General features: G+C 44.2%; 1 protein-coding gene across 1 annotated transcript in view; it reads left to right on the top strand.

Moving 5' to 3' along the window:
* The first annotated feature begins 467 nt into the window (after nt 1–467).
* PODXL2 (podocalyxin like 2) overlaps nt 468–14,506 on the top strand; it is a 47,149-nt gene continuing 33,110 nt past the window's right edge. Inside the window, exons 1-3 of the mRNA XM_077451731.1 lie at nt 468–792; nt 880–1,019; nt 11,358–11,657. Of these exons, the coding sequence (XP_077307857.1) occupies nt 992–1,019; nt 11,358–11,657 (328 nt within the window). The 5' untranslated portion in view covers nt 468–792; nt 880–991. The remainder of the gene's footprint in view (nt 793–879; nt 1,020–11,357; nt 11,658–14,506) is intronic.

Genomic DNA, 14,506 nt, shown 5'->3' with positions numbered 1-14,506 from the left:
CAGTTCTGAAGGCAAAAGGGGGTCCAACCTGGTACTAGCAAGGTGTACCTAATAGTGGCCGGTGAGTGTAGATAATGTTTGGGAGATCTAAGTAATTTTCTAACAAAAAAAATAATAATTCACATTTTTCTGTATGAGAGAAATGTCAGAATTGGCCCGGACTGGAACTGGTTAAAGCATCAATGAGATTAAAGTGATAAAATTTACTATATTAAAAAAAATCTAGACAAAGATCCTAGTTTCCCGTTAACAGGTGGTGGACGCAGAAGTGGCAGCGGGCAGTAGGACCATGAGGCTTTGAGGAAGATCTGCAGACAGCCACTGCACCAGCCCTGCAGGGAGGAGGTGAGTCAGTGAATGTCTTCTATACATCCAAGGGACCAGACAGAGAGAATCCTGTGCTCAGGGGACCTGCCAGGCTCTCAGCTGTGGGGGGAGGAGGAGGAAGGGGGGGGTGGGATAAAGCAGACAGTTCAGGGTGGGTGGACACAATACGGAGACCAAGAATGGTTGATGGGGTCTTAGCATAGCCTCAGATCTCCCAGACCAAGCTGCCCGGCTTAACTGTGCCCATTCACTGGGATTTTGACGCCCTGGTGGCCAAGGAATCTGTATCCTTGCAGGCTGATCATAGATCAATATCATCAAAGCTGACTGCTAGCCAACCGATTGCTGAGCCATCACTCCTCACCGTTTTCTGCTGCTTGATCGCTTTGCCATGCCAGTCCTCATTCCAGCACTGCCTGGCTGTAGACTGGCACTTGTGGTTAAATCAGTGACTGCACCTTAAAGGTGAGTAGAGCATTGGGTATAAGGATTTCCAGGAGGGGTACTGCATCGCTCCACCACCACCTTGTGTTCTTTGATATCACCCTGCAGAAAGCCTTGGGGTAATAAAGAACGAGAGGACGTTGGCGTCTGGCATCGAACATCCATTCTTGGCAGAGGGAGATGCCCGCTGATCTAAGGGTGATCACACATTAACTTCAACATGCTGCAAGCTTGGCACCTTGTGTTGGGTGAGTCCTGCTTATCTGTTCATTTTTACATTATTATTGTGATGAGGGCATGCCAAAACTCATAGTTTCTTCAACATGCTGGGTAGATACAAGTTGCCCATTGGCAGTATGGCACCAGTTTTTTTGTCGCAGTGCAATGTGTCTGACAGCCACATACTATTTTAAAAATTCATGCGGCTTCAGGAAGGGTGGGCACGTCTCTGAGCTTCCAATGGCACCTTGGGCACCAATACAGAGAACAGGCCTGTGTTGTTGTGCTTGCTTTACAGGCAAAAATGAGAACCCGTGTGAATGACAATACCCTTTGACTTTAACTTATTCAGCACCAGAGAGCAAAGAACAATAGTGATTTTCAAAGTGCCATTACCCATATTAACCAACCGGGTGTTCAGGGTACTGACGCTAAATCGATGAAAGATTCCTGAATGCTTGCTTGTCATTCTTGGTAATTGTACTGCCCTTTTCCTATTAAATGTGTTGTAAATATACTCATGATTGCTAGATTTTTGGGCAAGCATTGTAAAAGCAAAAGTACACCTGCTGTAGAATGCAAGCCTTCAAGACAATAAATATGTAGGCATTTCCTTAATGAGTAAATCAATCGTACACTTGCTGTAGAGTGCAAGCTTTTTAGACAAGCAATATGTAGGCACTGTCTCATTGAGTAACCCAATTGTACACCTGCTGTAGATTGCAAGCCTTTTAGACAAGCAATATGTAGGCATTGCCTTAATGAGTAATCCAGTTGTACATTAGCTGTAGATTGCAAGCCTTTTTGACTAGCAATATGTAGGCACTAGCACTGCCTCATTGAGTAACCCAATTGTACACCTGCTGTAGATTGCAAGCCTTCAAGACAAGAAATATGTAGGCATTGCCTTAATGAGTAATCCAGTTGTACATTAGCTGTAGATTGCAAGCCTTTTTGACTAGCAATATGTAGGCACTAGCACTGCCTCATTGAGTAACCCAATTGTACACCTGCTGTAGATTGCAAGCCTTCAAGACAATAAATATGTAGGCATTGCCTTAATGAGCAATCCAATTGTACACCTGCTGTAGAGTGCAAGCTTTTTAAACAAGCAATATGTAGACATTGCCTCATTGAGTAACCCAATTGTACACCTGCTGTTAGATTGCAAGCATTTTGGATGAGCAATATGTAGGCACTGCTTCATTGAGTAACCCAGTTGTACACCTGCTGTTAGATTGCCAGCCTTTTGGATGAGCAATATGTAGGCAGTAGGCACTGCCTCATTTAGTAACCCAATTGTACACCTGCTGTTAGATTGCAAGCCTTTTGGACAGGCAATATATAGGCACTGCCCCATCGAGTAACCCAATTCTACATCTGCTGTGGATTGCAAGCCTTTTAGATGAGAACTATGTAGGCATTGCCTTGATGAGCAATCCAATGATACATCTGCCGTAGATTGCAAGCTTTTAAGACGAGCAATATGTAGGAACTGCCTCATTGAGTAACCCAATTGTACACCTGCTGTGCATTGCAATCCTTCTAGACAAGACGAGTAATATGTAGGCACTGCCTCATTGACTATTCACTTTTCATAGATTGCAAGCTTTTAGGACGAGCAGTGCGTACGTACAGGCTCATTAAGTAAGTCAGTTGCGGACTTGTCTTAGACTGCAAGATTTTTGACAAGCAGTGTGTAAGCACTATCTCATTGAATAATCCAGCTGTAGATTGAAAGCCTTCTAGACAAGCAGCGTGTAGGCCCTGCCTCATTGAATAAGGCCTGTTGTACACACACCATAGATTGCAAGCTTCTTAGACGAGCAACATGTAGGGTGTATTGGAGACTTGGCACAGGTCCCTCTCCCTCAGTGGTTATTCCGTCTGTAATGAGATTATAGCCTTGCTGTGGCTGTGACACATTCATCATGCTAAACAGGCCCCTGAGGATCACATAATTAATTTAGCCATGTTGGTACGTGACACTGGCATGCTGTCTACTATTACGCAGCTCGAATGGAACACATGCCCTGAAATCGAGTAGTGGCGTACCCAGGCCCCTCCTAGGTTGCGTAGAGTGAACTGTCACCACTTGGGGAAACTTATGGCACTACTTCTACTGTAGAACTACAAGACTCAGCATGATATTCCAGAGCCTATGGAAACCCAAGGACCAGAATTCAAAGCTGGATTCTTATGGCCAGTTTTATTGGGCTGCCCATTTATTATTATTACTGGACATGTATGTTTAATTTCAATTGTTTTTTTTTGGATGTATCCGAATCTCCGAATGGACATAGTAGTGAATGTCAACGGATCCAAAAAATAAATTTACAAATTCATTTAGTTTCATTCAGATGATGACACATTATGCAATAGTAGTTTGGGTCCATGGGGAAATTAATTCAATATTCAAATTTGTTCAATAATTCAGATTCGAATAGCGAATTGATCCGAATTTCCTTCAATTTGTTTTTCGGAGGCACGTGACGCCAGTTTGTGTTGTCCAATCAGCTCATGCCATTTCTCTTGGTGGGTTGGACTAGTGTCCGAAAATATTGAATCCGTCCAATTTGATAATTTATCGAATATATAGCAATCTTCCAAAAAAAAAAAAAAACACGAATATACGAAACTAATTCCAATGACGAAACTGGTCAACATAACAAATATGAAGAAACAAAGTTCTTCAATGAACGGATGCTTACGAAACTAAACAAAAATGTCCACCCTGTACATAGTCTAATCATTACCATAATACAGGATTGATATAGCAGCAACAGTTTGCACAGCGCTTTACAGTATAAAGGGAAACAGTACAGCTACAATACAAAACAAGAGGATTAGGAAGGCTCTGTTCGTGAGAGCTTTCCATTTAAAAAAAGAAGGTACAAGTGATACAAAACCTAAAAACTGTGAGGTGATGAGTTGTTTGTGAAAATAAAAGTTTGGTTGTTGGCTGATGATGAACAGATTTTTTTTTAAAGGCAGACAGAGTAGGAAATAGATGTAAAGCTTGGGGTAGAGAGTATCAGAGGATGGGAGAGGCTCTGGAGAAGTCCTGAAAGTGAAAGAGAAAAAACTTCAAGGAAGTAACAAGAAAGTCAGAGACTAGTAGGTCTTGGGAGGAGTGGAATTGACTGTTGGTGATATTTGGAGACATGGTTGGTTTTGTAGCTCAGGGCAGAGTTGTGGATGGCTTTGTATGTTGTTAGTGTTTATTCATTGGCCAGGTGGAAGCCAATGTAGGGATTGGCAGAGCGGGTGGCAGATGCTCTGCAGGTGGTAAGGTGGATGAGTCTGGCTGCAGAACTCATGATATACTGAAGGGGGGATAACCCACATAGAGACAGACCAATGAGGAAGGATTTGCCAAAGTTGAGGCAAGAGATTACAAGGGAATGAATTAGTAGCTTGGTGGTTAACCACTTCCCGACCAGCGCACGACGATGTACGTCGACAGAATGGCACGGGCAGGCATATTGGCGTACAGGTACGTCCAATATTCAATGCTGCCCTGCCATCAGGAGCGCGCCGCCGGCGGCGCGCTCCCGCGCTGGTCGGGACCCCCGTGAGTCCGGTCGCGGGACCCGCGGACTCGATCGCCGCGGGCATCCCCGCGATCGTCTCACGGAGCGGCCGAATGGAGGAAATGCCGAGTAAACAGCATTTCTCCATTCTGCCTAGCAACTAGTGACGCTGATCTCTGCTCCATGTGATTGGAGCAGAGATCAGTGTTCACTAAATGAAAGCCCAACCCCCCCACAGTTAGTAACACACCCCTAGGAACACTTAACCCCTACACTGCCACCCACTGGTTAACCCCTTCACTGCCAGTGTCATTTACACAGGAATCACTGCATTTATATAGCAGTGATTACTGTATAAATGACAATGGTCCCAAAAATGTGTCAAAAATGTCTGATGGGTCCCCCACAATGTCGCAGTCACAATAAAAATCGCTGATCGCCGCCATTACTAGTAAAAAAAAAAATAATAAAAAATTATTAATAAAAATGCTATAAAACTATCCCTATTTTGTAAACGCTATAACTTTTGCGCAAACCAATCAATAATCGCTTATTGCGATTTTTTTTACCAAAAATATGTAGAAGAATACGTATCGGCCTAAACTGAGGGAAAAAAATGTTTTTTTATATATTTTTGGGGGATATTTATTATAACAAAAAGTAAAAAATAATGCGTTTTTTTTCAAAATTGTCGCTCTATTTTTGTTTATAGCGCAAAAAATAAAAACCGCAGGGGTGATCAAATACCACCAAAAGAAAGCTCTATTTGTGGGAAAAAATAGACGTCAATTTTGTTTGGGAGCCACGTCGCACGACCGCGCAATTGTCAGTTAAAGCGACGTAGTGCCGAATCGCAAAAAGTGGTCTGGTCTTTGACCAGCAAATTGGTCCGGTCTGAAAGTGGTTAAGAAGGAGCCTTATTTTGGAAATGATATGGAGGTGAAGGCAGCAAGCGTTGGACAGTGATTGGCTGTGGGGTTAAAAGGGGAAATCAGAGTTCAGGATTCCGTTTGACACATTGGAATGAGGGGAGTGACTGATAGTTGTATTATTGATCTTGAAGAAAAAGTCAGGGGAGGAGCCCAATTTTAGAAAGATTTAGTTTTAGGAAGTGCTTAGACATCCATGCTAATATGTCAGTCAGTAAATTAGTAATGTATGATGAGCCTGAAGGGGTGAGCTATGGAGTAGAGAGATAGATTTAGGTTTCGTCAGCATAGACCTGGTTGTAGAAGCCATGGGAGGTTACCAGCTGATCAATGGAGGAGATGTAGACAGGGGACAGAAGCGGTCAAAGGACGGAGACTTGGGGGACCCCTATGGAAAGAGGAAGGTGATTGAAAGAGATAGAGCTGTAGGTGACAGTGAATGAGTTCTTTAGGTAAGAGGAGGACCAGGAAAGAGCAAAGTCTTGGAGACCAAGGGAGTGGAGTTTTTTTGAGGAGGAGCAAGTGGCCAAATGTATCAAACAAAGGCAACAGAAAGATCCAATAGTATGAGCATGGAGTAGTGGCCACTGGTTTCAGTAGTTAGTAAATTTTTAGTGATCGATAGTTTTAATAGTGCAGTTTCTGTCGTAGGCAAAAGGTAGACTGTAAGGGGTTGAGAAGGTCGTTTTAAGTGAGGTAGCAGCTCAGACGGTTGTACTCTAGGCATTCTAATAATTTGTAGGTAACCGCTAGCAGGGAGATATTTCTTAAGTTGTTAATGATGACCACAAGTCTGGGAATAAAAAACAGCACTGGCCCATATGAACTGATTCAATACAGTGTAATGCCGTGTACACTCATCGTAAGAAGCTCTGATGGTTTTCCCCGACGGAATTCCGCTCAAGCTGTCTTGCCTACACACGGTCACACCAAATTCCGCGGTGACATACAACACGTACGACGGAACTAGAAAAAGGAAGTTCAATAGCCAGTAGCTAATAGCTTCCGTCTCGTAGTTGAATCTGAGCATGCGTGATTTTTTGGAGTGTCGGAATTGCATTCACACCATCGGAATTACCGATAGAAAGTTTTTCCGTCTGGAAAATTGAGAACACGCTATCAATTTTTGTCTGGCAGAAATTCGGACAGTTAAATTCCGATAGAGCATACACACAGTCACATTTTCCGATGAAAAGCTCTCATCGGTCTTTTTCTGGCCGGAATTCTGACCGTGTGTACGCGGCATTAGAAGTCCAGTGCAAATTGGGACAGCTTTGCTATTTTAATTAGAACGTGTCTGAATGATAATGATAAACCCATCCCGACCCACAATCACTCTGAAGCTGACTTCAGACCTCAGGAAACAAACAGCTGTCCTGGATTGATCCAACCACCCTACAACATCTACAGGTGCACTCTTTCTCTAAGCAGGAACACAATGACCGCACACGTTTTCCTGTTTAGTCCTTGAAGGAAGAGGTCCATGAAGACAGTGCTGACTGGGCTTCGGGATATCAAGAGAGATCAGGCACGATCAGACAAGACCAATTGTTTTAAACCCCAAGAGTGTTTATGCTGGATTGATGCTTTCTGACCAGAGATGGCCAAATGAAGAACATGTCATCTAATGTCACTTTAGTTAAACTAGCTCTTCTGGCATCTGCCGAAGTTGCCAAATGCCCAGTCATGGGCGTCCGCAGGTAGGGGCAAGGGGGGTCAAGTGCCCCCCCCCCCTGGAATTGAGGATCAGATCTTAAATTCAGCACAGTTGCGATGCTATAGGGGGTCCGTTCCTTCCCTATTGGCTATAACTGAGGGCCAATCAAAGGAGACTAGGAGAGAAGAACATCATGGGACATGTAATCCCAAAGATTGGTAGCCCCATTTTACACAGGGAGGAGGCTACAGCTCGATCAAGAGAGAGCTTAAGAGACTGCAGCCTGGAAAAAAGCTGAGGGAGAGAGAGTGCTACAGGACAAAGAATGAGGAGTGTGCTGGGCGGAAGCCAGAGAGACCAGGGTACAGACATGCTACACTACTGACCAGAGTTGCCCCCGGGGGAACCAGAGTGATCGATCATCCAGCCGGAGGGATCACTGCTGTAGTTTCTCTGGGTCTGGTAAGAGGGCCTGTTGGTCATTATCCATTACTTATCCTAGGGACTGTACTACGTCTGCAGTCTCCGACCATGATAATGTGATAATGATATTGTCAAAAAGGGGAGGTGCATGGGTGACCCTAAAATGATGCCCCCCCCCCCCGAAAAAAGTTCTGTGGACACCCATGTGGCCAGTCTAGGCTTGATGAAGCACACAGTTGTATACCTGATGGATTCCTCAAGTACATCTAAAGCCAAAACATTTATTTTTCATTTTGGTTGCAGTAGGGAATGGTTAAAACCCTTGTCATATTAAAAAAATATGCTCCCTACTGCTGTTAACAGAACAGGTAATAGAAAAATCTCTCCTATGTGAAGAAATGTCCTCCCTAGTTGACTCTGGAACAAGTGTCCTCATTGGAAAACTTCTCTTCTCTTCATTTGGTGACAACTTAATTTTTTTTACTCTTACCTTCGATCCACGTGACAATGGTTATCAATCTAATTAAAGAGAATGAATCTCCCCAGTAGAGACACAGATAGCAGTTAAAACCTGACTGGTGTTATAACGCTCCACTGATTTATCTAAAAGAAAAAACAAGATTTGGCTTAAGATACACTTTGAAGACTTTTTTCCTTTGTCTGTCTGAATACCCCAGGTGACGCCCCATCTCCAGGTGCACTCAGTTCCTAGCTCTGGAATGCTGCCACCTCATCTCACAATGCTATGTCTGTACCTTGTGGGCCAATAGAGAAATGTGTGCATTGCAGGAGGGGCATTAAGCACACTCAGGTTCAGGGACTCCTGGAGAGCTCCAAATAGATATTAACATGATTGTAAAGGTTATCTATATATGGTTTTAATAGCAAACATTTTATACGTACCTGCTCTGCACAATAGAACTGCACAGAATGGTCCTGAACCTCCTCTTTTCAGGTCCCCTGTTGGCATTCCTAGGTCTTCCTCTTCTGAGTGTGTCCCCATAAGAAGCCACTTGGTTGACTTTTAACTACATTGATTTAGCTTATATACTTTATTCTTAGTGACAAACTTACTATAACTACTTCTCACTCGGCCTATTGTAAAATGACAGGCGAGCGGTAGCAGTGTTATCCTAAGTGGACGTCATATGATGTCCTCCAGTTGCTCGCCTTGTGTGCGCACTAGGGGCTGCGCAGCAGAACGATCTGTCTCCTGCTGTGTCCACTGGACACAGTGGAAGACAAATTGTTGTACTGGGCCAGCCTTGGTACCATGTGATCGCTGTGACCAATCACAGTGCTCAAATATCTGTTGTACACAATGGCTTTTCACTTATAGTCATTAATTGAGTTCTATTGTGATCTCTGTGATTGGTCACAGTGACCACAAGCATAGGGGCCAATCACAGCGGACCTGTACCATGTGAAAGCTGTGGCCAATCACAACAGTACACATGGGCACATGAATGGATGCCATTCATAAAAAGGAGTGCTTATACCAGTGATCAGATCATCACTGTAATAAGCAAAATGAGACTGGCCGTCAGTACATCAGGATTGATTAATTTTCAAATATATATATATATATATATATATATATATATATATATATATATATATATATATATATATATACCATAGTTTGTACACTCTATAACTTTCCTACAGACTAAATAATATACACAAATTGGGTTATTTACCAAAGAAATGTAGCAGAATACATTTTGGCCTAAATTTATGAAGGAATATTATTTCTTTGCAAAATTTCATAACGAAAACTAAGAAAAACTGTATTCTGTAGTTTATATAGCAAAAAGATTTTAAAAAAAAACAGTGGTGATTAAAATTACATTAAAGAGGAAGTAAACCCTGATGGGTTTACTTCCTCTTTCATTCCCTGCAAAGGTAAAGCATAATGGACTACTATGCATCGCATACTACCCCATTATGTGTCACTTACCTGACACAGGAGCCAGCGAAGTCACCGCTGTCCCCTGTAGTCCGGCGCATCCATCTTCTAGGTGGGTCTTGCCGCTCCGCCGCTGTCATTCGGCGAAGCCGCGATGACGTCACTCCCGCGCATGCGCACGGGAGCCACCACGCGCGGCATATTCGCCGTTGATGGTGCCGCACTCAGTGCGCCTGCGCGCCGCTGTCTACGGCGCATGCACCGTAGACAGCGGTGCCTGTCTTTTGGCAAATATCTCCTAAACCGTGTAGGTTTAGGAGATATTTCTTGGACCTACAGGTAAGCCTTAATCTAGGCTTACCTGTAGGTCAAAGTGTGTTGTAAGGGTTTACAGAGGGTTTACAGAGCAGCCCAGATCCTCCTGTTGTTGGGTGTCCCACCAGCACTCCAGGCCCCTCTCTCCTGCCTAGTGCCCCCCATAGCAAGCGGCTTGCTATGCAAGCACCCGAGAAGGCTTGCTCCTGAGTCGCTGCTCTGTTTGTCCATTTACACAGGGAGCGAGACTTGGCCCCGCCCCGCTTTCTCCTCATTGGCTCAATGGCTGTGATTGACAGTAGCAGGAGCCAATGGCTACCCCTGCTGTCTCAGAGGAGTGAGAGACCCGGGAGAGCCAAGGCTTTAATGCATATCGCTGGATTGAGATGGGGGTCAAGTAAGTAATAGGGGGGCTGGGGGCACTGCTGCACACAGAATGCTTATTACCTTCATACATAGAATGCATGAGGGTAAAAATGCCTTTACAGCCCCTTTAAATATCTCCAAAAGAAAGTTCTGTATGTCTCAAAAAAATGATAAAAAATGTATATGGGTGCAGTGTTTGCAGTAATTGTCATTCAAAGTGTGACATAAAATTGGCCTTGGCAGGAAAGGGGTGAAAATGTCAGGTATTAAAATGGTTAAGGGTCAGTAAACCTAAAACCATGAAATGTAATTCACAAATATGTATGCGAGAGTAACTATAAATGTACGGAAACTGAGATAACTGATGTCGTATTTAGCAGACTCTGGCTTATTTTAAAATTTTCAACCACGCCATGCTACAAGAGGCTTGCCAGTTGCAGTTGACGGTCTTTGTTATAGAATGGCATTAATCTCCTTTCTAGCTCAGGTCTGCTTCTACCTGAATCAGCAGGTGTATTTGGAGCATTGTTAGTCTTTATTGCAGCAGCTGCAGTACCCAAATTCAACAGCAGGTAGCGCTGCAAGTAAAGTTGGCCTATTCAGCTTCCCAGTTTGTTCTCTGAACAGAACCATGGGGACAGCTGTTTGTTAACAAGTATTGGATTTCCATAACAAGTAGAAGGTACCTTTAGTTTAGTGTGCTTTAGGGCCATATAACATCTGTACAGTCTCCCACGATAGTCATAGCCCTGTCCAGGGGGTGTGCCAGTAGTGCCTGGACACACCCTAATCACTACATGCCATGCCGATTCCCCCTACTGCCCAGCCCAGGCTTTCCCCCTTGTTGCTTCCCCCCCCCCCCCCCCCACCTGCAGTGCTGCTGGCTTCCCTCCTATCCTCTCCCCCAGCTGCTGCAGAGAATGTTTCAGGATGGAGAGCAGAAGAAGCGGCTAGTCAATATGTCATTTACTGGCCCCTTCATTTTCTAAATGAACACAGTGAACATACTCGCTCACTGTGTTCATTCATAACTGAACACAGTTCATTTGTAAATGAACAGGGAGCTGCTCAGTATGGAGCACGTCCCATTCATTCACTATCCATTGAAGCTGAGGCTGCAGAGAAAGGCATGTGTGTTTGAGCTTTGGGGGTGCACACCCTAATGCAATAGGCTACGTACACCTATGATGATTGTAGTTCTGTTTTTCTCACTAGCCTCTTGTTTTCTTCCATAGGCCTTGTCCCATTCCTCCTTGTGAACTGTGAGGAGCCCAGTTCCGAAGGACTCTCCTCCACATCACTGGTGGACCTCTCCTCATCCTTGTCCACTCTAGAGACCTTGGATTCTATAGAACGTGCCAGTGATAGGTACTCAGAGACCGACATCCACCATGACTTGCTCCACACGCCTCAAGGGTCTGGCTTTTCCAGCCAGGAGACAGAGGAGATCTCCATTTTCCAATCCCCCAAATATTTCTGGGATGATGATACAAGAAGAGTGAATGGTACCAGCGATGATAGTGTGACACAAACAAGTGAGTAACTTTGTTCAGGCCTATTATTTCTCAGACTGGTTCATCAAGAATCTTGGGAGCCATAACCCTAACTGAATTTTAGAATTTGTTTAAAGCGGTCTTTCTCGCCTTTTTGACAAGTTGGAACCCTTGAAATTGTTTTCAGGTGTCAGGGACTTGCTTGCCTGTAATTGCCAAAACACAACATATGTAAAAGAAGGGGACAGCAGAAAGAATGCTCCATACATTTCTGGACTATGGAAAAAACCCCCACCCCCCCTTACAGATAGCTAAATTGATCACTGCTATCAGTGGTTACTTACTTTATCTCAGAGACAGAAATTGCTCATTGCTGAAGGGAACCCTAGCAACCTTTGGAGGAACCCTAAATTCCACAGAACCCTGGTTGAGAAAGGCTGATTTAAAGGGTGCAAACTAAACATGACTGGTTGCTTTTCTTTGGGTTACTACATTCTAAATAATGGAAAATTTCCTACCAAATACTTACCGTAATTTTCCTTTCCTGACGGACTCCATAGCAACATAGGTATGGGTTAACCCTGCCTCCTCTCCAAACCTATAGGACCCCACGCCCATAAATTTTGTTTAGAGCCAAAGGTTGCATGTTAATAGCCCCTTAGGACACTGGGAGGAAACCCCTGCTGCCATGGAGTCCATCAGAAAAGGAAAATTACTGTAAGTTTTTGGTAGGAAATTTTCAATTTTCCTGACAGACTCCATGGCAGCATATGTATGGGAAATAACTAGCCATACCACCAAGGATGGAAATGCTGAACAAAAGCTTTAATTTGCACCTTCAACTGACAGGACTTTCAAACCAAAATTGATAGAGGATAAAGAAGCAGGCTCCACACAATAATGAGCCATAAAATTGTTGATTGAGGACGATGAGACCAGCTTGCAGGTAACATCGGGAGCCAGATTCCGCCCAAAATGTAGAAACACTCCTGGTTGAATGCACTCTCACTGCTTCTGGGGGGAGAGAGGCCCTTAGCCCTGTAAGCTTGCTGGATGGCCTGGACATTCCAAGCCACAATCATCCTAGACGAGGCACGCTTCCCCTTGTTCCTTCAGGGAAAAGGGATGCACAGACGATCCAAAAGCCTTAAAGAGGCCGCAACTTGAAGATTTGACTTCAGGGTCTCTCCCACATCTAGGTGATGTGCATTGGCACCAGGGCTCAAGTCCTGCGGGAACGCATGGGAACGGAGTTCCTGTACTTTTTCCACAACAGGAACTCAGTTCCCGTTAGCAGCCATGTCCTGCAAGACTTTGAAGTATGCGAGCTGTGTGGCAAGTGCTACACCAGCAGCCACCGACATAGCTCACAATAGTAAGTGCCGCACACCTGACCATTCAGGCATTGCCAGTAGGGGGCCCCATGACAGCTTTCGCTTTGATCTACCTGTCAATCACAGCTAGCTGATGGGTAGATCAAAGCGAAAGCTGTCATGGGGCCCCCTACTGGCAATGCCTGAATGGTCAGGTGATCTACCTGTCAATCACAGCTAGCTGAGGGGTAGATCAGGTCTAGGTCTAGCTGACGGGTAGATCAGCTATTCTGCTCACAGGACATGCAAGGAGAGAGGTGAGCTGAGGGAGGAACATCAGTTTGGGGTTGGTAAGCTGAGCACAATACCTGGTAAAGTTTAATGCCAGGAGGGAAGATTATGTGGAAATATGTGAAGGGTTGGAATAGCAGCGAGTGTGTGTTGGAGCCCTGCAGAGTTTGCAGCCCCCCAAGCTAACATACATCTCCTAAGCAGGAACACATCACTATCTCCCCAAGCATTCTGTCCAGATAATGCGCAGTTAACTTATGACCTTTCCGTTTAACCCTGTGTTATCCAAACTCTATTCAATGAAAAGTGTAATCTCACCACATAAACACTCTATATACAAAATAACATTCCCCAATAAAGATCAGAACATCATGTTCACATTTGCATGGAAGCACAACTGAATGAATGCTGATTATTCAGAGAATTACCATATTTATGTTTATTGAGGATTGTTTTTTTTTTATGTTCTAACAGTTAAGCTTCATACACACAATACGAAAACTGGATGAAAAATACCACTTTTGAAGTGTTTCGTGCATATGAGCGTATCATTTTTATTTATTTTTTTGGTGGGGGAGTGGATCGTGGGTGGGAGTTCCCACACTTTTTTCCTCAGGACTTGACCCCTGATTGGCACTCTCAGGTGCTCTAAAGGTTGGTACAACAATGTCTTGGTTCTTGTGAAAGACTAATGTTACCTTGGGATTTGAGTCAAGTCATAACATTAGAAAAAGCTCCTTGTATCCAAGGGCTCCAATTTCCAAGACTCTTTTAGCCGACGGGATATCCACAAGAAAGGCTGACTTGATGGGGAAGTCCTTAACAGAGATAGACCTGAACCCCTCAGCTACAGATCCATTTGGGAAACCTCAGCCTGAGCCTAGTTGAACCTTTGAAGCGAAGGTAAGATTCCGAACACACAAGTCCTAGGATGAGGACAACAAAGGAGCCAAAATTTATGGGAGTGGGGTCCTATAGGATTGGAGAGGGGGCTGGGTTAACCCATATGTATGCTGCCATGGAGGAAATTATTATTACCTAAAAGCTGTCAGTCAATGGAGTAAGAACTGGCGTCATAGTAGTTGCACCCTCAACTAAGTTAGACGGGTGGTACCACCAATCATGTGCAACCCATTCAGCTGAATGTGGGCACCTTGCAACCACCCTGCAACCATTTGTAGTGCACATGGTTGCAACATGCAAGTGCGGATTTTAAAATGCCTCCTCATTGCTAGTCAGGGGGCACTATATTTGTAAATTAGCTCTTAAAATATAACTATAGCCAGG

Source organism: Lithobates pipiens, unplaced genomic scaffold, assembly GCF_037356315.1.
Source record: "Lithobates pipiens isolate NorthernLeopardFrog02 unplaced genomic scaffold, aLitPip1_a1.2 Scaffold_23, whole genome shotgun sequence".
Lineage (NCBI taxonomy): Eukaryota > Metazoa > Chordata > Amphibia > Anura > Ranidae > Lithobates > Lithobates pipiens.
Note: the sequence above shows the minus strand (reverse complement) of the source record. Positions and strands in the feature narration are given on the sequence as shown.